The sequence below is a fragment of the Dipodomys merriami genome, unplaced genomic scaffold (genome assembly GCF_024711535.1).
Source record: "Dipodomys merriami isolate MVZ:Mamm:240054 unplaced genomic scaffold, mDipMer1.0.p SCAF_2, whole genome shotgun sequence".
In the NCBI taxonomy this organism is placed as follows: Eukaryota; Metazoa; Chordata; class Mammalia; order Rodentia; family Heteromyidae; genus Dipodomys; species Dipodomys merriami.
This window is the reverse complement of record NW_027203381.1, coordinates 50,752,886-50,777,513: the sequence shown is the minus strand read 5'-3', so window position 1 is coordinate 50,777,513 and position 24,628 is coordinate 50,752,886. Positions and strand designations below refer to the sequence as shown.

General features: G+C 44.4%; 1 protein-coding gene and 1 non-coding gene across 2 annotated transcripts; one reads left to right on the top strand and one right to left on the bottom strand.

Moving 5' to 3' along the window:
• Positions 1-24,628, top strand: Cidea (cell death inducing DFFA like effector a). The gene is made up of 5 exons (XM_070028674.1): positions 1-82; positions 13,840-13,984; positions 16,025-16,171; positions 20,948-21,129; positions 24,183-24,628. The coding sequence occupies exons 1-5, from the start codon at positions 45-47 to the stop codon at positions 24,328-24,330; spliced, it is 660 nt and encodes a 219-aa protein (XP_069884775.1). The 5' UTR covers positions 1-44; the 3' UTR covers positions 24,331-24,628.
• LOC138832757 (U6 spliceosomal RNA) lies at positions 13,638-13,741 on the bottom strand. The gene has a single exon (XR_011373685.1). It is a non-coding gene; the product is annotated as a U6 spliceosomal RNA (small nuclear RNA).

Sequence of the window (24,628 nt, the reverse complement as noted above, 5' to 3'; positions counted from 1 at the left end):
GAGGTGCGAAGGCGGGGAGCCCGCACAGACCGCGGACCAGAGCCATGGAGACCGCCTGGGACTACGCGGGAGCTCTCATCAGGCGAGTCGCACGCCCGCGCTCGGAGGCGCCCTTCGCCCCGGGCCCCGCGCCCCGGCCCCGGGCCCCGCGCGCAGCCCGCCAGCGCCCCGAGCGAGCGCGCCCCGCCGCTCCGCCTCGGAGGCTCACAGGTGCCAGGTGTCCTCACACGGGTGTCCCGGGAACAGTGACGGCGGGGGAGTGCGGAGTGGCTGCATCCCCTGCTCCCCGAGGGCGAGGCCGGGTCCTGCAAACGCTGGTAACCGGCAACTGGCAACGGATCCACGCCACGCGGGGCCTGGGCTTCTCTGGCTCCCGCGTCCCGATCAGATTTGAGTCCGAGTTGGGTGGTCCAGGCTCTGACTTCCTGGGAGCCAGGGCTAGATTGGGACCCTCCCTCCCTCCCTCCCTTCCTCCCTCCCTTCCTTCCTTCCTTCCTTCCGCCGGTACTGGGACCTAAACTAAGGACCTCGAGGTCTCATTTTGCTTTTTTCCTCTCAATGATAATGCTCCCCCACTTGCGCCACAGCTGTGCTGCATTTCCAACTTTTTGATGCTTAATTGGAGATAAGACTGTCATAGATTTTTTTTTCCTGTCCAGGCTGTCTTAGAACCACAATCCTCAAGTTTCCACCTTCTCAGTAGCTAGAATTATAACTTTGAGCCTCGTAGGGCTCCTGCGGGCGAGTGGGGCCTTACTTCTGTTAGACGTGGCTTTATTTTCACACCCAGGTAGTCCAGTCCGACTCTTGGTAGAATCCTGACATTGTATGGTGGTAACTTTAAAAAAAAAAAGACTTAAGAGGGAAGATTTAGTTTCTCTAAAGAGCATGAAAGTAATTCAGAAAGGATGAAATCCTCGAGCGCTTTAAAAGGCAGGTTTTCTTTAGTGGTGAGCCTGATGTGTAACCCTCCGAGGGTCTTCATGGAGAAGAGGGAGAGACACTCTGATCACAAGACCTGCGGGGATTACCAGTTAGTGGTCTAAAGGGAGCAGAATGTAAAATATGCAAATACTTGTCAAAGGGAAAGGCCATAAACAGAATTTTTGACCTTCTGTACAAGTTTAGTAAACACACAATAGCTACAGTATACTTCATTACAGCTGTAGGTGGCAAAAGACTGAAATCCTGATGTTTCTATAGCAACGGAATTAAGTGTTAGCTTCATCACACACACAAGGAACAGCTTGTTTTTGTCTGTATTTCTTAATTCAATCAGCACCTTGAACATCCAGAAGACCTTACCAACACTTTGACTTTTAGCTCCTCCCATTTGCTCCTGTTTTTATTTCGGCTTAATTTTTTTTTTTTGGTGGGGGAGTTTGGGGGGACACCAATACTGGGGCTTGAACTCAGGGCCTTGCACTGTCCTTAGCTTTTTCACCCAAAACTGGTGCTCTATCAGTTGAGCCACAGCTCCATTTCCAGCTTTTTTGGTGGTTAATTGGAGACAAGAGTCTCACTGTCATTCCGTTTTTTGTCTGAGTTGGCTTCAAACCTTAATCCTCAGATCTCAGCCTAATGAGTTAGGATTAACAATTATGAGCTACAGGAGTCTGGCTTTCTTCTTAAAAATCTTATCTTTGCCAGGCACTGGTGGCTCAGGCCTCTAATCCTGCTACTCAGGAGGCTGAGGATCTTGGTTTAAAGCCAGCTAGGGCAGGAAAGTCCATGAGACACTTATCTCCAATAAACCACCAGAAAACCAGAAATGGCGCTGTGGTTTAAGTGGTAGAGTGCTCCCCTTGAGCTGAAGAGAGGCTAGGCCCAAAATTCAAGCCTCACTACTAACAATAAATAAATAAATAAATTATATATATATATATATATATATATATATATATCTTCCTTACCCATCTTCTTGACCTGCCTCTTGAATTATTTCAGGGGCTACCTTCACAAACATATTTAAGCTCAAGGCCAAAGTCCTTGATTCTTTTGTATTTTTCTTCCATTTCTTCAAATAGCATCTACCCACTCATTTCCAGAAGGTAAGGACTGCATCAGCTTGGAGTGCATAATTCTTCTTCTTTTTTTTTTTTTTTTTTTTTTTTTGTTGGTCGTGGGGCTTGAACTCTGGGCTTGGGCACTATCCCTCAGCTCTTCAGCTCAAGGCTAGCACTCTACCGCTTGAGCCACAGCACCACTTCCAGTTTTCTAGTGGTTTATTGGAAATAGGAGTCTCACAGAGTTTCCTGCCTGGGCTGGCTTTGAATGGTGATCCTCAGATCTCAGCCTCCTGAGTAGCTAGGATTACAGGCGTGAGCCACCAGCGCCTGGCTTTGGAGTGCATCCTTCTAAGTCTTCTTCCAAGGAATATTTAAACACACCCACCCTTCAGGGGCCTCTGGAACATCGAGGAAGTGGCTGGGTTGAGATTTAAGGACAGTCAGAGCATGCAAGGCCATCACTGGTTTACATCTGAGTAGGAGGAAAGAAGAATTAAAACTAAACCTGTTTGTGTATCTGAATATTGCAACACTTTACCAAGATCCAGCGTGTATCTGGGTGAAGTCCTCATGGGGTCACAAAGAAGGTGGAAGTGACTTGCTTATGAGATCAAAACACATGACACATCTGATTTCTTAAGACATTCCTTTCAGCTTAGCAGGTCCTCCATGTGAATGTCTTTTAGTTAGGGACAAACTATTGCAGTTTTCTCAAAATCTACCTGCTTCTAGATTGAGCTGCTATCAAAACTATAAGAAAATAAATTGTAATACTTGCGCAAGGGTTTTTTTTCCTCCCTTACTCTTCTTTAAAGTCCTGACCAGACTAAGGAGCCAAATTTCGCAAGTTGCTAACATTTCTGTTAATCCTGTTATGACTGGGTTTTTGCCTCCTTTGGTGAGCCTTAAACTGCCTGCATTATTATTAATAAACAGCTGCATTTTGCCAGGGAAGTGACAATACACACAGTAAAAAATCAGATACTTAACTGGGCACTAGTGGCTTTCACTTGTAATCCTAGCTACTTCGGAGACTGAGATTTGAGGATCACGGTTTGAAGCCAGCAGGAGCAGACATGTGTGAGAGAATCTCATCTCCAGTTAACTACCAAAAAGACAGAAAGTGGAAGTATGGCTCAAGTGGTAGAGCACCAGTCATGAGTGTAAAAGCTAAAAGAGAATGGAAGTTCCTAAATTCAAGCCCTGGTACAGATGCACAAAAATAAGTGAATTAAAATGAGATGCTTATATTCTAGAAATGTTTCTTAGTGGTAGAGGGATTGCTAGCATACTAGAGGCCTTGGGCTTCATACCCAGGTAGGTATAAACAATTTCAAAGCGTTAAACAGGCATTGGTTTGTTGATGAGCTATAATCACTGGAGACCTTGGTCTTGAGGAAAGCAGTCTGAAGTCTCTTAGCAAAGCTCTGGGTGGGGAGGGGGTACCAGTGATGTTCACACAGGTGTTTATTGTCACAGACAACATCTGCTTTGTCCTTGTGTCCCATCTACCATCCATTCATGCTAAATCCTGAAGTTAGTATAAAAGTTGAAACATTTTATACTTTGCCCAGAATGGCTACTTTTGTAATTATTTAGGACATCTTCTGGAGCTAGAGGATGGAGCTCAGTGGTAGAGTGTTTGCTTAGCATGCATGAGGTCCAGGGTTCCATCTCCAGCATCACAAGAGGATAAAAAAAAAAGGATAAAACAATGGAATTTTTCTGGTTGTGTGCCAGTACTGGGGCTTGAACTTGGAGCCTGGGGACTATTTCTTAACTTTTTCACTCAAGGCTGGAATTCTACCACTTGAACCACAGCTCTACTTCCAGCTTTTGGATGGTTAATTGGAGCTAAGAATCTGATGAACTTTTCCTACCTGGACTGGCTTTGAACTATGATCCTCAGATCTCAGCAACCTGAGTAGTTGGGATTATAGGCATAATTTACCAGCACCAGTGAACTTTTTTTTTCTTTTAACAAAAAACTTGATTTTATGCATTTTACTCCAGTGCAGTCTTGCTAGTGACATTTGATTAAGAATTCCATTTATGATGAGCAAAGCTCCCAGTTTTCTCCCTCTTGAGCCTGAATTCCTGCTTTAATAATGTTTCCAAGTGTTCTTCATCGTCATGGATTAACTTCCCTTTGTACAGCAAACTCTTGAGGATTTGGGTAAGAATGAAGTCATGACACAGATTACAGCTCTTGTCCAGATTACAGGACAGACATGCTCTGGCATGTGTGCAGCAGGAAGCCCACCAGGCTGAACCTACCATTGGGCACCCTTCTTGAGCACAGTCTCTGGGCCCACAGGCCTTTTCCAGGACTAACAAGTATTTCTCAAGGTTTGTCTTCCCCTTCATGACCATAGTTGACCTCACCACTGCCCACCTTGGTCCTTGGTCCTTGGTCCTCCTGCTGTTTGCTTGTCTTAGCTCTCACTCTTTATTCCTCTTCAGGGTTCCTCCTTTTCTAAGGAAAAATGAAATCTGGGTGTTTTTTTCTGTCACCACCTCTCCCCGAATATTCCTTAGATGAATACTGCATCCCTGATGGCACCAAAGTGCTCTCCACTTCCTCCTCATGGATTCTACCAACTACAGAAAACGTGGTTACTTGTAGGGTTTTGGACAGTACGAGGATTTGAACTCGGGACCTTGCACTGGTTAGGCTGGTCCTCTAACACTGAGCCATGCCTCGAGCCCTGTTTTGCCTTTTTTAAAAAAAAGATAGTATTGCTCCTCATCAGGATGTGTGTTGCACTGCAATCTGCCTATTCTAGGCTTCCTACCATTGCTGTCAGGTACATGACATCACACCCAGCATTTTTTTTTAACTGAGATGCAGTCTTGCAGATTTTACTGCTCTTGCTAGTCTGGAGTCTTGATCCTCCTAATCTCAGCCTAACCATGTAGCTTCAGAAGATAGATGGGCATCACTGTGCTCAGTATAGATTGAGAAGGGGGTTTCAGGAGCTGCACAGGCTGGCATCAAATTCTGACCCTCCCAAGTAGGCTGAATGTGAGCCACTGGTGCCTGGCAGAAAATAAAATTGCAGCTGGAGTGGGGCACCAGTGGCTCACGCCTGTAATCCTAGCTACTGAGGAGGCTGAGATCTGAGGACCACAGTTCAAAGCCAGCCTGGGCAGAAAAGTCCATGAAACTCTTATCTCCAATAAACCACCAGAAACTCAGAAGTGGTGCTGTGGCTCAAGTGGTAGAGTGCTAGCCTTGAGCTGAAGAGCTGAGGGACAGCGCCCAGGCCCAGAGTTCAAGCCTACAACTGACCTCCCCCGCAAAAAAATTGCAGCTTGGCACTGGGTGGCTCACTCCTGTAATCCCAGGAAACAGAGATTTGAGGATTGTGGTTCAATGCCATCCCGGACAGGAAAGTCCATGAGATTCTTATCTCCAACTAGGCACCAAAAAAGCTGGAAGTGGAGCTGTGGGGTGTGTGTGTGTGTGTGTGTGTGTGTGTGTGTGTGTGTGTGTGTGTGTGTGTGTGTGTGTGTGTGTGTGTGTGTGTGTGTGTGTGTGTGTGCCTGTGCGTGCACACATGCATAATACACAAGCCATAAACTAATAGTAGATGTGAACTTTTCTCCAATAAGACTAACCTATTCCCAGGGCCCATAAATGAGCTTGCTTCATGTCACCCATTGAACTGAGGCTAATCCTGAAATTGTGGGGAATGACAGATTCAGGAACCAGGTCTGGACTGAAAAGCAATACAGTTGCCCCCAGTACATTCAGGAGATGGAATCAGGATCCCCATGAGAGAAATCCATAAATGCTAACGACCCTTATATAAAATGATGTATCATTTCCACATAATCCATAGATTCTGTTGAATGCTTTCCTCTAGATTATTTATCATACGGAACACAATGTAAATGGTATGTGAATAGTGGCTACACTGGGTTGTTTAGGAGTAATGACGAAGTCTGTATAGATACAATTTTTTTTTTTGTTCTTGTCCTGGGGCTTGAATTCAGGGTCTAGACTCTGTCCCTTACCTTTTATGTTCAAGGCTGGTGCTCTATCACTTGAGCCACAGCTCCACTTCAGCTTTGGAAATAAGAGTCTCAAGAACTTTCCTACCCATGCTGGCTTCAAACTGATGGCCTTGGTGCTCAGCCTCCTGAGTAGTTAGGATTATAGGCACAAGCCACCAGCACCTCGCTGGCTTGCTACTTCATGACTTAGCTAAGTTGGCAAACTCCCTGCTTCCCCAGGGAAGAATACAAAGACTTTACTGTTTCCCCCACATGCTGGCAGACAAGCTATCTCTCAATATTTAAGAACATTCTGTGAAATCCAGTTTCTGTTATCCCCTGGATTTCCCCCTGTGCAAATAACCTACTTCCTTAAACAGCCTGTTTCCTTATAGTTTTCCATGTAATGAGTAACTTTCCTTCCCGTTCCAGAGTATCATCTGTACCCTCTCTCCCAGGAATTCGAGATTCACTGTTCAAAAGAAGAATCCTGAGGCTCCTTAGTGGTCCTGTTGTTTGAATTTGTTTTTGGCAGTCCTGGGGAATTGAACCCTGCTCTTCATGTTCTACCACTAAGCTTCACCCTCTATCCTTCAGGAGATATTATTTTAACTTTGACAAAATATTGGGTGGGTTGGGGAGTGGAATTAGCAACTCTGCTTTAAGCAGTATGCTTATCACCAAGGACACAAAGCTTTCTCTCTTTGCCCTAGGTAGGAAGGAAGTGGGATGAACATGTTGATTTGTGCCTTTGTTGGGTGACTTGTTCAGTTAGCTGGACCAGAGTTACTTTGCTTGTATTTCGTAAATAAGCTCAGTGCATGTAAATGTTCATTTAAGTCCTTTATGTGTTCCAACCTTAAAGAGTCTTGGTTTTATATAATTTAACATTTTAAACCACTGTGCTCATGCTAGTTACAAACGATGGGGGAACTGGGCACTGGTGGCTCACACTTGTGATCTAGCTACGCAGGAGGCTGAGATTTGAGGATAGCGGTTTGAAGTCAGCCCAGTCAGAAAAGTCTGTGAGGTTCCAAGTAACCATCAAAAAGCTGGAAGTGGAGCTTGTGACTCAAGTGGTAGATTGGTAGCCTTGAGTGGAAAAAGCTAAGGGACAGCATCTAGGTTCTGAGTTTAATCCACGTACTGGCACGCGTGCGCGTGCACACACACACACACACACACACACACACACACACACACATTAAAAAAATGGTGGTGGACATCATTCGTGCTCTCAGTGATTTCTTGAGTCCTGTATGGGTCTTTCTCCACAATGTGCCATGTCTGGGTTAGGAAATATTACAAGTGACAGTGGGTTGTATGGCCTTTCTATGTGACTAAGCTGTCTTGAGGACAGGTGGAGACAGGGAGAACCAGAATTGGTTGCCAGCCCTTTAGTCTTGTCAGATGGGCAAGGACAGTGGGAACTCTGAACTCCCAGAATTCTGCTCATTCACAGGTCTGTTGATGTTTGCCAGCGCAGGAGATCAGCCAGGTTAACAGGGATAACCAGGCCAGATATGTGTCTCTGGTCACTAGGGGCTAGACCTGACATCTCTGTCTTCATCCAGGCATATACATAGGTGGGCCAGATAGTGTGGGACTCAGTGAGCAGGTTCTAGAAGTCCTCATGAGTAATAGCAGTGTGTGTGTGTGTGTATGTGTGTGTGTGTGTGTGTGTGTGTGTGTGTGTGTGTGTGTGTGTGTACACTGTACTGGAGCTTGAACTCAGGGCCTGTACACTCACCCTTAGCTTTTTCACTCAAGGTTGGCACTCTACCACTTGAGACACACCTCCACTTCTAGATTTTTACTGGTGAAATAGAGGTAAGAGTCTCATGGACTTTTCTGTCCAGACTTGCTTTGATCCTTGATCCTAAGGTCTGAGTCTCCTAAGAAGCTAGGATTACAAGGATGAGCCACTAGTGCCAGCTAGTGTGGCTTTTTGCTCTAGGGAGTAGGGGGAAGATAGATTCTCAGTAGTAAGGTCCAGTGCTTCCTGTTCTGTGGGAAAGATTTCATCTGATATAACAGGCACTGAGGTAAAAAAATCAGAGTTGGAAAGCTGAGCATGGTGGTATACATGTGTAATCCTAGCACTTAGAAGCTGATACAGGAGGATTGTAAGTTTGAGGTCAGTCTGAGCTTTACATAGCAAGACTGTTTTTTCTTTTTCTTTTCTTTTTATTATTATCTTTAAGTAGTTGTACAAAGAAGTTCCCATTTTGTAAAACAGTATATGAGTACAAAGTGTCTGACAACATGGTCACCCATCTCTCTTAACCCATCCCTTCTCTCATTTTTTTTCTTTACATGAGATTAGGAGATTACATAAATTTCACATATTTCACAGTAATGTGGAATAGTGATACTTAGTTAAAGTCACAAACACATTTTAACCTCCACAAGGCAAATTGTCATTATCATGGTCTATACAGTTTGTGAATTCTAAGAGTTTTAACAATACAAATTATTTTTTCCACATCAGGTGCTGTTTACATTTCTTTCCTTTTGCTTAGTGTGGGCTGTTCCCACTTATTCTGTTCCTCCTCCTGCTTCCCTCTGTTGCATGCATATATTTACCATATATATGGTGAAGAACATGGAGTCATTTAGCAATGATATGACAAAATGGGTGGCTGTCCTTTGTTTCTTGAGTCCGGTTACTTTGTCATATCTTCTTGTATTTTGGCTTTAGCATCCACATATCAGGGAGACCATGTGCCATTTGTCTCTTTGTTCTTGGCTTACTTCACTCAAAATAATCTGCTCTAGTTCCATCCATTTCCCTGCAAATGCCCTTATTTTGTCCTTTCTAATGGCTGCCTAATATTCCATTGTATATAGGTACCACAATTTTTTGATCCATTCATCTGTAGTGGGGCATCTGAGTTGTTTCCATATCTTGGCTATTGTGAACAGTGCTGCAACGAACATGGAGGTGCATGTGTCCTTCTATCCTGGTTCCTGTTGCTCAGGACAGATGCCTAGGAGTGGTGTGGCTGGGTCACAGGGGAGGTCTATATTTAGCTTTCTGAGGTACCTCCAGACTGCTTTCCAAAGTGGTTGTATTAGAAGACTGTGCCTTAAAACACACACACACACACACACACATTCATGCATGCCTGAGAAAGTTGGGCTGGATTTGGACATCCATTCTAGCACTTGTTAACTCTGACCTATTTGACTGTATTTCCCAGATGTAGGTCATGAGACTTGTAAGTTCCTAGGTGATGTACTATTGCACAAAAGTGTCTGGGTAATGTGAACTGTCTTTCTGTCTTTCATGGAGACCTCATGAGCTAGTTACAATCCCATAGTATTATTTGGTTGAGAGCAAAGCTGAGGTTCTATATGGAAAGTAAGGGTAACACGGCTCCCTTCTCTCCCCACCAGGTTTGCAGAGACAGGACTGTGTGTGTGAATTGTGCTGGGTAGCAGCTCAGCAGTGCGTGCACAGCTTATCAGGTTGTGTAATAGAAATCTGGTGCAATCTTCTGAACCAAGGCAAAAGTTCAGAAGCTGTGTGCCAGGGACTCTGGTTTCTTGATGGGTCAAGGCTCCAAGGTGGTTTTTGTTGGTGGCCCAAGTCAGTTAGCCTTCCCCTAGCACATTTTCCTTGGTCTTGCCCCAATGGAAATAAGTTGAGCAGTGACTTTGTCAGTCTAAACGGGAAAGGAACTGTGGTGTGAACTCCAAACACTCTGTACCATCAACCTACAGCAATTCTTCCTGTTGCTTTAGATGGACAGTGATTGCTTGAGACAGAGTACAGAGAGTGAACAGAAAAACAAACTTTACTCCCAGCAAAAAGAGGAAATGTTGGCATTATATATCTTGCCTTATTCCCATATGACCTTGTGTGACCTTGAGAAACCACTCTGGGTCACAGTTTTGCCATCTGAGATGTGGGAAAGTATTTTTCCTTTTGAGAGTGTGATGGTGATTAGCATATTTAATGAGTTCATCACATCACTGACCATGGCAAGTGCTCAGGGGCAAACAGTTACAAGGCACTGTTATGATGCTGACCAGATACACTTCAGATACATTCTTGCTGACAATCTAGGTCTGATTCTAAGATGCCCAATTGGGGTGTGTGTGTGTGTGTGTGTGTGTGTGTGTGTGTGTGTGTGTGTGTGTGTGTGTGTGTGTGTGTGTGTGTGTGTGTGTGTGTGTGTGTGTGTGTGCACATGCATGCATGTATTATGGGAAATGAAGTACTTAATTGTAGCTGTGGTGACAGGCACATGCTTCCACACCAAATTTTATATCTGTTGACATGGAATCAAAGACTTTCTGTTGAGGGCCAGCCTGGAATCACAGTCTTCCTAAAGTTAGCCACCCATGTGGCTGATGACAGCTGTGTCTCAGCTAAAGGTTGAGAATGGGTCTTGTTTGTATGCTAGGCTCATCTTGAACTGTGATCCTCTAGCTCTCAATGGCTGGGGCCTGGTTGAACTTGACATTTTTTATCAGTTTTTTAGCTAGCAGATTATTTGTAAATCATTGAATTTTTTAATTGAATCTATTTGTGGAGCTCCAAGTGAAGCAACATACTATTTAAATCTTATGTGTAGCCAGGCACAGGTGAAGAGGCTGAGATCTAATTATCACAGTTCAAAGCCAGCCTGGGCAGGAAAGTCTGTGAGGCTCTTATCTCCAATAAACTACCAGAAAACCAGAAGTGGCACTGTGGCTCAAGTGGTAGAGTGCTAGCCTTGAGCTGAAGAGCTGAGGGACAGTGCCCAGACTCAGAGTTCAAGTCCCATAACTGATCAAAAACAAACAAAGGAGCCCTTTCTCATAAGTATTTTTCAAGCTGATTGGAAAATAAAGCATAGAGGGGTGTGTGTGTGTTTGTGTGTGTGTGTGTGTGTGTGTGTGTGTGTGTGTGTGTGTGTGTGTGTGTGTTGCTGTATCATAGGCCACAAGTACTGGCCATCAACCCAGGAATTTCCTAGGACTTCTATCTATCAGAGTAGATGTGGTAAATTTGTGTTAAAGCAGCCCTGGATCTCTCTTTACAGCAGCTACAAGACTCCCCTATGATCCAGTAATCCCTCTCCTGGGCATTGACCCAAATGACCACAAACAAGGCCATACTAAAGCTACCACCACAAACATGTTCATTGAAGCATTTTTTATCATAGATAAGATATCGAACCAATCCAGATGCCCCTCAGTAGATGAATCGATCAAGCAGATATGCCATATATACACAATGGAGTTCTATACTTCCATCAGAAAGAATGACATTACCCCATTTGTAAGGAAAGACTTAGAAAAAATTATATTAAGTAAGCCAGACCCAAAGAAAAGTAGGTTGTATGATTTCCCTCATTTGTAAGAACTAGAATATGTCTATGATATTCTTAACAAGGCATCTCAATAACCCAATAGCTTAGTGCATAGGAGCATATATAATGAAGTATATCAATATGAACTCCAACATATGGAAACAAGAGGTTTTTATTATGTCCTGTATGTAGTTTTTTTTTCACCTCTTAGTTTTCTGTACCTCTGTCTGGTATATGAGATTATTTGATATGTGGAAAGGAAAGGTAGTCACAGAAACAGCAAGACAAAGGATGAACCAATGCAACATTGATACTCACTTGACATTATGTTGGATGTGAACCATACAACTTGCAGGGGGAGGGAATAGGAAAGGGTAACCAGGAGATAATGAGGGGTAGGGGTAACAATGATGAAAAACAAATGTACTCATTACCTTACTTAAGTAACTGTAACTCCTCTGCTCATCACCTTTTCAATATGTCAGTTCTAGAGCTTGAATTCTGGGCCTGGGTGCTGTCTCTTAGCTTTTTTGATCAAGGCTGGTGTGAGCCATAGCTAAACTTTTGACTGACTGTGTGTGTGTGTGTGTGTGTGTGTGTGTGTGTGTGTGTGTGTGGTTAATTGGAGATGAGTCTTATGAACTGTGATCCTTGGATTGCAGCCTCTGAGTAGCTAGCCACTGGCATCTAGCTTTCTTTTTTGGTGGCACTACTATGGTTTGACCTCAGGACACTGTGCTTGTTAGGCAAGTGCTGTACCACTTGAGCCACACTCTCCAGCCCTTTAAAAACAGAGTCTTGCATTTATGCCCGGACAGACCTTTCATCCTTTTATGCTTCCTGTCATAGCCAGGATGACAGGTGTGAGTCACTGTGCCCAGCAATGGTGCCTTTTTCAAATCATTTAATGGTAAAGATCCACCACAATCAGTGTCTCTGACTCAGTCAGAGACTAGTCTTTGCCCAGAAAGAGGAAAGTTAAGACTTTTTATGGACTTGTCTTCCTAAGAAATACAGAAAAGATTATATTAAATGATATTTACAGTTTATAACATTATCCACTTATTTAGACATAACAAAGAATAAGCATCTGTGAATATTTTAAGAGATTTAGCCTGGCTTAGTGGTAGCTAAGAATTTTCAATTCTTTGGGAAGCCTGGAACTTGCTTCTAAGTGTCTTGTGACATAGGCCTGAAACCCTTCCTCCATTTTCCCAGAAACTGTTACATGAATGGTTCCTTTGTCCTTAGTTTACCTAGTTTATCCTCAGTTCAAAAACTAGTTGAAGAGTGTAGCTGGAGGTGCAGCTCAAGAGCAGAGTGCCTGTTTGGCATGCACAAGGCCCTGGTCTCCATCTCCAGCATCAAAATGAAAAGCAAGGTTTGTTGCTACAGTGGCCAAAAGCTGGCTTTTAATCTAATTTCTGAGCTATAATATATATAAATATATACATGTGTACATACATGTGTACATGTGTATGTAAATGTGTGTTCATGCTCATGTGTACATGAGTATTCATTGTATATATATTTGTAAGAGTGTATATGTAGTTGTAAGAGTATATATATTTGTAAGTGGTGTGCATGTATGTCCTCATGCATGTACGTGTAGGTGCAGTATGCAATTGCGAGTATATATGCATGTGTACTGTGTACTTGTGTTTGTTCCTAACTCTAACTCTACCTCCTGGCTCTAGAAATTATTTTCTTGGGCTTTTAGCAAATCAGTCCACCCACATTAGCAAAACACAGTCTTTTGGAGGTGCTAGGGATCAAATCCAGAGTCTAAGCATACTAAGCATGCACCTCTCACTTAGCTGCACTCCAAAGCCCTCTTGTTTCTTGTTTTGAATTTGATGCTCTTAATATACCTTCTCAAACCACTTCAGCAGAGACTTGAAATAGTCTGTCACAATAGGGATAGGAGTGGGTGTGCCTTTTAGTTTGATGAGCTGCCTGGAAATATGTGTATGTATAATTTTTGTGTGTGCCCATAATGGGGCTTGAACTCAGGGTCCCGATGCTGTCCCTTAGTTTTTTTGCTCAAGGCTAGCACGCTACCATTTGAGCCACAGCTCCACTTCTGGCTTTTTGCTGCTTATTGGAGTGAAAAATCTCACTAACTTCTCTGCCCAGTTTGGCTTCGAACTGAGACCCTCAAATCTCAGCTTTCTGAGTAGCATGAGCTGCTGATGCCCTGCTTCTCTATGAATAACTTCCAGTAATTCCCTACCATGCTGTCTCTTTATTTTAAATGTAGATATTAACATAACATACAGAGGGGTTACAATTACATGGGCAAGGTAATGAGTACATTTCTTATCTAAAAAATATGGAACGCTTCACAAATTTGTGTGTCATCCTTGCGCAGGGGCCATGCTAATCTCTGTATCGTTCCAATTTTAGTATATGTGTTGCCAAAGTGGACACACATGATGTTATTTCTGTGCAGTTCAAACCTCTTAAAAACAACAACAACAGCAACAAACTAACATCAATGATGATTTCCTCTCTGCCTCCCTCTGCAGGCCCCTGGCATTTATGGGTTCACAGACTAAGAAAGTGCTGCTAACACCTATCACACATGCAGCTCGCCCATTCCGGGTCTCCAACCACGACCGAAGCAGCCGGCGTGGAGTAATGGCCAGCAGCCTGCAGGAACTCATCAATAAGGTACCACATATACAGCCTTCCTGCCAGCCCACAGAGCCACCCTCAACTAGTTCATGCTGAGGTCAGGGGACCCAGCCAGTGTCAAGACAGCAAAGTCAAAGAAGGCAACAGATCAGCCTCATCAGTCCCTCTCTTGGCTTCTCTGGGCGCTGTCCTTCAGCTCTTCAGCTCAAGGCTAGCGCTCTACCACTTGAGCCACAGCGCCACTTCTGGCTTTTTTCATTTTGCTTATGTGGTGCTGAGGAATCGAACCCAGGGCCTCAGGCATGCAAGGCAAGCACTCTACCACTGAGCCATTTTCCCAGCCCAGGGAACCATTTCTAAGTGGGTGAAGGGTAGGCCTAAGTTGTTAGGAAACATTACTGGGTCTCAGTACCATAAAAGATTGGCATTCATACACAAAACACTTTCAAAGCAGTGATCAGTTGAAAAGAATAGCTTTGTTTCTTTGAGGAGGGAGAATTATAAGGACTTGGGAAGACTGTTTATGATTATAAATGCTAAGACAAAATAGTCCTTAATCTATAACAGTGTCCTTGACCACCAAATAAGGAAGAATCTCTTAGAGTGTCAGAGAAGGATATCTCAGAGATGCCTGTGAAAATGAGAAATGAGCACCCAGCACAACCTCTGAAGCCAGAGACTATGTGCCTACTAGGCCTAGGTGCTATCCCTGAGGTCTTCAGCTCAAGGGGAGCACTCTACTGCTTCTGGCTTTCTGGTAGTTGATTGGAGATAAGAGTCTTACAGGCTTTCCTGCCTGGGCTGGCTTTGAACCTCCATTCTCAGATCTCAGCCTCCTGAGCAGCTAGGATTACAGGTGTGAACTACCAGCACCCAGCAAGGCTACAGTTCTTAAAGTATGGTGCATGCAGAGTTGTTCTGTTTATTCATCTAAGTATGTAGGCAATCATAGACATTATGAATATTTTCTAGAATACCTAATCTCAGCCTGGGAATGTGGCTTAGTGGTAGAGTGCTCACCTTGCAAGCATGAAGCCCTGGGTTTGATTCCTTACTACCACATAAACAGAAAAAGCCAGAAATGATGCTGTGGCTCAAGTGGTAGGGTGCTGGTTTTGAGCAAAAGAAGCTCAGGGACAGTGCCTAGACCCTGAATTCAAGCCCCAGGACTGGAGAAAAAAATCCCTTATCTCTGTTTCTTAGGAAAATAAGTCCAGTAAAGATCACAGCTAGGATCCAGGTGGCACACACCTGTCATGCTAGCTATGTGGGAGGTTGAAATTAGGAGGATCATGATTCTAGGCCAGCCAGGGCAAAAAAGCCCACGAGACTATTTCAAGTGAGAGAAGTTGGGCATGGTGGTATGAGCCTTTGATCCCAGATATGATTGGAAGCAAAAAAATAGGCAGTTTGCCTACCAGGTGTACATACCAGAAGAAAGTAATACCCTAAATAAAATAAAAAAAAAAAACTAGTGTAAGCGTGGTGGCTCACGCCTGTAATCCTAGCTATACAGGAGGCTGAGCTCTAAGGATCACAGTTTGAAGCCAAGCTGGACAGAAAGTCTATGAGACTCTTATCTCCAATTAACCACCAAAAAGCCAGGAGTGGAGTTGTGGCTCAAGTGGTAGAGTACCAGCCTTAATGAGAAAGCTAAGGGGCAGCTCCCACACACTGAATTCAAGCCCTAGTACTGGCACAAAAATAAAAAAAATAGCTGAAGGCACAGCTCAGGAGTAGAGCACCTCTCTATCGAGCATCAGACCCCGAGTTCAAACCCTAGTTTGACCAAAAAAAAATTCTTTTTTTTAAGTTTCAGCAAAAGCTTATTTCAATATAATAGGTTAAAGGAAGGAGAAAGAGAAATATTTCCTGCTTCCTCTGTAGGAAATGGGAGTTAAAAAACTAAAAAAAAAAATCTCTCTTTCAAAGACTGCCTTGTAGGTCCCAATCAATAAATATCTTCAGCATTAAACTTTTGCCCCATCAGCCAACATGTCTGCAAACTTTAACTTAACAACTGTTTCAAGTGGGAATATCTCACTTCATTCCAACTTCCTTGCATTGAACACCTAGACGTTGGATGCCCTGGTCATCACGGCTGGCCTGGTTACTCTGGTGCTGGAGGAGGACGGCACTGTGGTGGACACAGAGGAGTACTTTCAGACCTTAGAGGATAACACCCATTTCATGATCTTGGAGAAGGGGCAGAAGTGGATGCCGGTAAGCAACAACTTCCTTATCCAAACAGTACTGGAAAGATTGTGCCTGCGAGGATACACTATCTCGTTGGGAACTGACGGGTACTTCTTCGTTCTATACTTTGTACACTCACCAAATAAGCAAATGATTCTTTTATTTCTAGAAAACTTGCTGCTTCTGTAGATTTAGGCTCTATAATTGAAAACAAATAATTTTGAGGAACAGGTTCAACCAGTAACTGTAGATTCTGTTAGCAACAAATGGTGACTAGTCACTGTACTTCTCAGGAGACTAGACAGGTTGACATAGCCAACTCTGTGTGTGTGTGTGTGTGTGTGTGTGTGTGTGTGTGTGTGTGTGTGTGTGTGTGTCTATGTCTATGTCTGTGTGTATGCATGCATTTATGTGTGCATTAGTGTTCTTCACTATAACAAAATAGTTGCCCAAATTAAGAAGAAGGAAGTGGTTTTTGGCTTACAGAGATTCCAGATCATGGTCTTTGGTTTTGTTTTTTGGGGGTCTGTGGTGAAGCAGCACACCCTGGTGGAAGAAAATGGCAGGGCAAACCTGCTTATATCATGGGCTAGGGAGCAAAACAAGAGTGGAAGAAACGGGATCCCCAATTTCCTTTGTGCCATTTTGGGGATATAAAGTAGTAAGCTGTCTTATTCTCTGGTCAACAGATCTTTAAAACAATAGAGCTGGAGCACAACCTCTAACCTAGGAACTCTACTTCTAGATATGTCTCCTGAAAAACTCAGGCACCTGTACCTCAAAAGACATGTATAAAAGCACTCATGTCACCAGTGTGAGTGACAGTAGTGCTGTCACTCTGGTTATACATCTCTCACCAGAGAATGGAGACATATACACACACATACCCTCACCAGTGAACATCTCTGTAGATGTACATAGATACATAAGCTTTTATGTATTTATCAATGAAACACTCAAGTATAAACAGGAGTGGAGTCCAGTTGCAGGCCCCTTACAGTCCATCTAATCCCCTGTGCCAAAAGAGTTGAGCACAAGTTGGATGCTGAACAAGTGGGCCTCAAACCTTTTCATCACAGGATCCTTTATATACTTAAAACTAATGAGGGGAAATAGTGCTATGGCTTAAGTGGTAGAGCACTAGCCTTGAGCTAAAGAGCTGAGGACAGTGCCCAGACCCAGAGTTCAAGCCCCACGACCGACAAAACACACACACACACACACACACACACACACACACACACACACACACACACACACACACACACACACACACACACACAAATGAGGGCTGGGATAATCCTAGCTACTCAGAAGACTGAGCTCTGAGGATCATGGTTCAAAGCCAGCCCAAGCAGGAAAGATTTTGAGACTCTTATCTCCTCTTAACCACTAAAAAGATAGATGTGGAACTGTGGCTCAAGTGGTAGAGTGCTAACCCTGAATAACAAAGCTCAGGGAGAACATTCAGGTCCTAAGTTCAAGCCCTAGGACTGGCATCAAAACAAAACAACAACACAACAAAAACCCTAATGAAGATCAAGCACCGGTGACTCACATCCTAGCTATTCAGGAGGCTGAGGATCACTGTTCAAAGCCAGATCAGGTAGAAAAATCCACAAGATTTTATTTCCAAATAATCAGCAAAAAAGCCAGACTGAAAGTGTAGCTTAAGTAATATAGCACCAACTATGAGTGAAAACACTGAGAACACAAGGTCCAGAGTTCAAGTCCTACATCGATACAACCAATAACTATTTATCAACCAGAGGGGTTACAGTTACATGAGTAAGGTAATGAGTACATTTCCTCTTCAGCATTGTTACCCCCTCGTTTTTTCCCCAGCCAGCCCTTCCTTCCCCACCTCCTCCTCCCTCCCACCGAAGATGTAGGGTTTTTAAAAAATGTTTTTTATTGTAAAAATAATATGCAGAGGGGTTACAGTTACATGAGTAAGGTAATGAGTACATTTCCTATCGAGAATTGTTACCTCTTCCTTTGTTTTTCCCCTACCATCCCTTCCCTCCCCTCTTCCCTCCCCCCTCCCCAAGTTGTAAAGTTCATTTTCAACATAGTGTCTTGTATATGTCATTGTTGCAATAGGTCAACTTGTATCCTTGTTTCAACAACTTGTTTTTTCTTTCTTGCTATTTTTTTAATGTATCTAAAATGTACTGTGTGATTTTTTTTTTTTGTTTCTCTTGTATGTTCTTCCCCTATGGTATAACCCCTGTTTTCACTGTATTTGAGTAGGTGCTCTGCATCTTGTATATACATTTTTCTAATTTGGGGAGGGGAAGGGAAATAACAAAATAACAAAGTGCTAGAGTTTGTTTTCAACATAGTGTCTTGTAGGTCTCATTGTTACAATGGGTCAGCCTGTATCCTTGTTTCAGCATTTTGTTATTTCCCTTCCCCTCCCTAAATTAGAAAAATGTGGGCTGGGAAGGTGGCTCAGTGGTAGCCTTGCATGCAAGAAGCCCTGGGTTCGATTCCTCAGCACCACATAAGCAGAAAAAAAGCTGGAAGTGGCTCTGTGGCTCAAGTGGTAGAGCGCTAGCCTTGAGCTGAAGAGCTGAGGGACAGTGCCCAGGCCCAGAGTTCAGGCCCACGACTGGATCCAAAAAAAAAAGAAAGAAAGAAAGAAAGAAAGAAAGAAAGAAAGAAAGAAAGAAAGAAAGAAAGAAAGAAAGAAAGAAAGAAAGAAAGAAAGAAAGAAAGAAAGAAAGAAAGAAAGAAAGAAAGAAAAAGAAAAATGTATATACAAGATGCAGGGTACCCAAATCAAATTTTTTTTTTTGCCAGTTTTGGGCTTGAACTCATGGCCTGGGCACAAGGCTAGCCCTCTACCACTTGAGCCACAGCGCCACTTCCAGCTTTTTCTGTATATGTGATGCTGAGGAATCAAACCCAGGGCTTCATGAGTGTGAGGCAAGCACTCAACCACTAAGCCACCTTCCCAGCCCAGAGGAGTGTGGCCTGGAAAATGGGACAGGGTTCAGGACTGGAGCTATAGTTGATGCAAAGATGGTAAAGTGGTGAGTCCAAGGAATTTGAGGCCTTGTCTCCACCAGGAACTCAGGTTGGGGTCTTCTGAGCTCCTGCTCTATCACTGAGCTCCACCCACTGGCTCTGAAGTCTTTTCTTGATTTGCCCTTCCCAGCCATCACTCCGTAGGGTGGAACAGGTCACCTCCACACTGATTGCCCACTCTATCTGCAGCCTGATCTATCTTGAGGCCTATTTTGACTTGGACAAGAACTTCAACCAAGAAATAGCCAGCAGAGGTCTCCCTCCTCAGTCTCACACCATTGAACCCTGCAGGAGCAGAGACTGTGACCCTTTAAGGAAGAAGCAGGGCAGGGAATCAGCTAGCTGTAGTGCCCAGATGATGGTAGGTCACTTGCATGTTAGCTTTATGAGGACCAAGACTAAAGAAAGACATTGAGGGAGAGTCAGAAAGGAATGTGAGGCAAATGATAAAGAACTGTGGCAGAATAGTAGCTAAAAACGTTTACGACTTTGTAGTCTTAACATAGTTTTTTTTCTTTGTTTTGCAGTACTAGGGCTTGAAACTCTGGACCTCCCACTTGCTAGGTAGTCCTTTTTGTTTTAATATATTTGTCATGTCTTTCCAGTTATACAGGAAGCATAAATAGGAGGATCATGGTCCACATTGCCCAAGGCATAAATATAAGTCTGCATCTCAAAAATAACCAAAGCAAGTTGGGCACCAGTGGCTCACCCCTGTAATCCTAGCTACTCAGGAAGCTGAGATCTGAGGATTCCAGTTCAAAGACAGCCAGGGCAGGAAAGTCTGGGAGACGCTTATTTCCAGTTAGTAACAGAAAAAGCCAGAAGTGGTGCTGTATCTCAAGTTGTGAAGTACTAGCCTTGAACAAAAGGAGCTTAGTGATAGCACTCAAATCCACAGTTCAAGACCTAGGACCAGCAAAAATAAAAATAAATAACCAAAGCATAAAGGGTGAGTGCCTACCTAGCAAGTGCAAGGACCTGAACTCAAACTGTAGTGCCACCAAAAAAAGAAAGAGAGAGACAGAGACAGAGAGAAAAAGAAAAGAAAAGAGAAAACCTGGCCATGATGTCTTCATCTGCTTTTTCCCAACCTAGAAGGCCAACTGGAGTCCTGAGTTGTCAAAAAGTGGATTCTATAGGCATTTGTTGTGGACCCTATTTTCCAGTAATATCAGGGGACAAAAGCTGACACACTGGGAACAACAAATGCTTACAGAAACCTGGGTCCTCAAATGCAGTACCCAAAGTCAGGTCAGACTCACCCTGAATCACTAAACAGGAAGTAGATTTGAGGAGGATTCAGAGTTAGGTATTTGGACTTCGTCCAAGTGTAAACATGTTGGCCTGATAAAACCCTGACACAGTTTTGGTACTGGTAGCTCACGCCTGTAATCCTAGTAGCTCAGGAAGCTGAGATCTGAGGATCATGGTTTGAAGCTACCCCTGAATTAGAAAGTACCTGAGACTCTTATCTCCAATTAACCACTGAAAAGCTGGAAGTAGAGCTGTAGCTCAAGTGATAGTGTTCCAGCCTTAAATGAAAAAGCTAAGATACAGGCCCTGAATTCAAGCCACAGTACAGGCACACGCGCACGTGCATGCACACACACACACACACACACACACACACACACTATTCAATTAGCACAGCTTAGTTGTTAACACATTTTAAGCTGATATTCAGAAGAGTCTAATAGCAGAATCATGAAGTCTGAGGCTCCCTACTTGCAGTGTTTCTAAAGTTTGTTCCTTAATTCATTGTTCTAGGGTAGCAAGTATGCTCCAGTCTGCAAGCAGCCAAAGAAAGCAGGAATAGCCAGAGTCACCTTCGATCTGTACAGGCTGAATCCCAAGGACTTCCTGGGCTGTCTCAATGTCAAGGCCACCATGTATGAGATGTATTCAGTGTCTTACGACATCCGGTGCAATGGGCTCAAGGCCATGCTGAGGTAACAAACTCTAAGGGTTCTCTTTGGGGGCCTGGAGCCCCCAGTACCAGGCCCAGGAACCACCTGGACCAGGGCCTGGTCCATCTTGGGAAGGTGCCAATGCTGTTCCAAGCACTGCAATCCACATGGTCTTAGCCACTTAATGCTATGCCACAGAAAACACAAAGTCAAGGGCAAACAATTTTTTAAAGACAATTAAATTCTAAATGGACTCTATGCTACATCACAACTACAAAGAAGATCCAAATTTCACTTATAAGAGCTAGAGCTACAGATGTAAAAATCTGAATTCTAAACTGGGCTTGAGTGGCTCACATCTGTAACCCTAGCTAGCTACTCTGGAGGTTGAGCTTTGAGGATCACTGTTTGAAATCAGCCTGGACAGACAAATCGGAGTGACTTTTATCTCCAGTTAACCAGTAAAAACCCTGAAGTAAAGGTGAGACTCAACTAGTAGAGCCTTGAGTAAAAAAGCCAAGCAAGAGCACAAGGCCCTGAGTTTAAGCCCCAGTACTGGCATGTGCATGCTCATGCGTGCACGCACACACACACACACACACAACCACACACACACACACACAATCTTAATTCTAAGATTGAATACCTAAAATATAAGCCATGGAGATTCTGGCGTGGCTTGCTACATTAGCCACCAAAACTTCATGAATACTTTTCTACATGTGTCTTCTCTTCCTGTTAAGTGATGACACCTTGCTGGTTATGTGGCCCATTCCTTCTCCACATAGTGCCAGGATAGCATCATCTCACATGCTAGGAAAACATCCCAGAAGAGATAGCTTTGAAAAGCCAGTGTCACAATCCCTGCCTCCAATTTGGTAATAGCTAGCTTTCTGTTGCTGTGACAATATGCCTGAGACAAATCATCTTAAAAACAGGAAAGGCGTTTTTAGGCTCACAGTGTGGAGCTTTCAGTCTAGGATGAGCTGTCTCTGCTGCTTCTGGCCTGAGATGAGTTAGTCCACCATAGTTGGAACCCATGGCTGAGGAGCTGCTCATCTTGTGGTGACAGAGAGTGAGTTACAGGAAGGGGCTACCGTCCCACTGTCCCCTTCAAGGGTGCACTCCCATAAGACTGGAAGGTTTCCAACTAGGCCCTACCTCCCAACAGTACCTGGACAAGGCTAACCCCTTAGCACAGCTTTTGAGGGACACTTGTCCAAACTATAGCAGAGCTGTTTATGTTGCATGGGTCCCTCTCTGGGTGCCCCTGCTTCATAACCAGAGTTGTGTCAGTGCCAGGAAGTCCTGGCCTGGGAGGGTCACTTGAAATCCTTCCTTTGAGTAACTGTGTGATCTTTCACAGTTGACTTACCTCTCAGGTCTGAATCTTATTGTTTTTAGAACCAGTGTGTGTGTGTGTGTGTGTGTGTGTGTGTGTGTGTGTGTGTGTGTGTGTGTGTGTGTGTGTGTGTGTGTGTGTGTGTGAGAGAGAGAGAGAGAGAGAGAGAGAGAGAGAGAGAGAGAGAGAGAGAGAGACAGACAGACAGACAGACAGATAGACAGACAGACAAGGGCTTGAATTTAGGGTCTGGGCACCATTCCTTAGCTTTTTTGCTCAAGGCTGGCATCCTACCATTTGAGCTCTACTTCCATCATTTTGCTAGCTAACTGGAGGTTAGACTTTCTTGCCTGGGCTGGAAATATCTCAGCCTCCTAAGTGACTAGGATTACATATGTGATCCTCCAGTGCCTGGCTTAAAATGAATTCTTCATGTTTGTGCAGGCTCCAAATGAACCCTTGTACTCCTCCAGGAAATTCCCACTGAATCTCTGAAGCATTAATTCCTTTGGTGGAAGTAGAGAAGAGAGAGGATGACAGCGGCAGGCAGGATTTTGAAGCTAGTCTGAAGAGTACTGTCAGGTGTGGTATGGTAGTATATCCTTATACTCCAAGCACATGGGAGGCTGAGGCAGGAAGATTCTGAGTTTGAGGCCAGCCTAGACTACAGACTCAGACACTGTCTTAAAAAAATACTTGCAACACTTGTCTTCAAGTACTGTGTGTATACCCAGGGTGGGGCAGGGCCTGTTTGTTTCTCTGAGGACCCTATTCCCCTCTCCACTGGCCCTGTAAGTATTACCCTGCTCTTTGTGGACACAATGCCATGAGAAGTGCCCTCCTCCTCTCCCCCAGGCTTGGTTCTGCACAAACGGGCTCACGCATGGCTTCTTGCATGGTATCATTTCCCACCTGGGCTTGTCATGATGGCCATTGCTAGAGTGGCAAACACCTGATGTCTGGGAGAGCTTTATTTTTGTGCTGAGATGGGAGAGAGCAGCTCTTTGATTTAGTTCTTCAAGCGAGGCTGGAGAGTTACAGCTTAGAAAAGTAAAATGCAGGAAATAAGCCCTACCTCAAATCCCACGTCAACAAAAGCCTTTGTGTCACTGTTTTCCAAGGGGTCCCATGGTTTCCTTAACCACAACAGAGACATTGTTCCCTAGGGTCCTGTGGGGGGCTCAGGGTGGAGGGCTGTTGGGGAGGATGTCCCTTTCCTCTGTGTGTGTGTGTGGGGGGGCTTCAGGCACAGCTACATGGCCCACTGCCATCTGGTGAATGGGGGAAATGGGGATAATGGGGGAAATCTGAGCTCAAGAATAAGAAAAATGAGGCTTTAAAAATTTTCAGTTTAAAGTTCCTGGCTCAGTTTGTGGGCTTAAGAGGCAAGCCCAGGACAAATTATTCCTTCCCTGTACCTTCAAGAACAAGCTAGAATCTTCCAGCAGTCTTCATAAATCATTCGATCATAGGATCATAATCATCCAGAGTTTGCAGCCTGATCTCTCTAAGGCATGGATGGGCTCAGCTCTCGGGTGACTGGCGGGGGGCGGGGGGTGGTGGTGGAAGGGGACACTGTACATCTGCATCTTGGGGTGGCCTTGGGCAGCCTCAGGTCCCCTGGGACCACACTAGCACTCTCAGTCCTGCAGGTGGCATTGCTCAGATGTCCTGCTGTCAAGTGTAACACTGCCTCTCTGAGCTCTGAGGCTCCAGGTCTCACTGACGCGCCTCCTTTCTCTTTCTGTTGCAGGAGTCTGCTGCGCTTCATGTCCTATGCGTCCCAGGTGATAGGACAGTTTCTCATCTACACAGGCACATACATGCTTCGAGTGCTGGGGGACACGGAGCAGCAGCCTCCGCCTCAGTCTCAGGCCCAGCGCTGGTTCATGTACAGATAGCGGGACCCAGCTGAGGGACCAGCTGAGGGCTGGGCTGGCCCTCTCCTCACAGGGAGCCCATTCATGAATTTCTAGGATGCTGCTGTGTTATTTACCACAAATGCATGTAGATGGCTGGTTCCCTTTCCTGGGAAGGGCTCCAGGAGATGAAAAGGGGGCTTGGTGGTGCATTAGGAGAGCTGTGCAGCAGGTTGCCCAGGAGGGGGAAGAAGACATGGAGGGGTTTTGAGGGCTACATGTATCAGACCCTCTGAGGATCTCACATGCTCCAATAAAACCATCACAAGAATCACAGTAA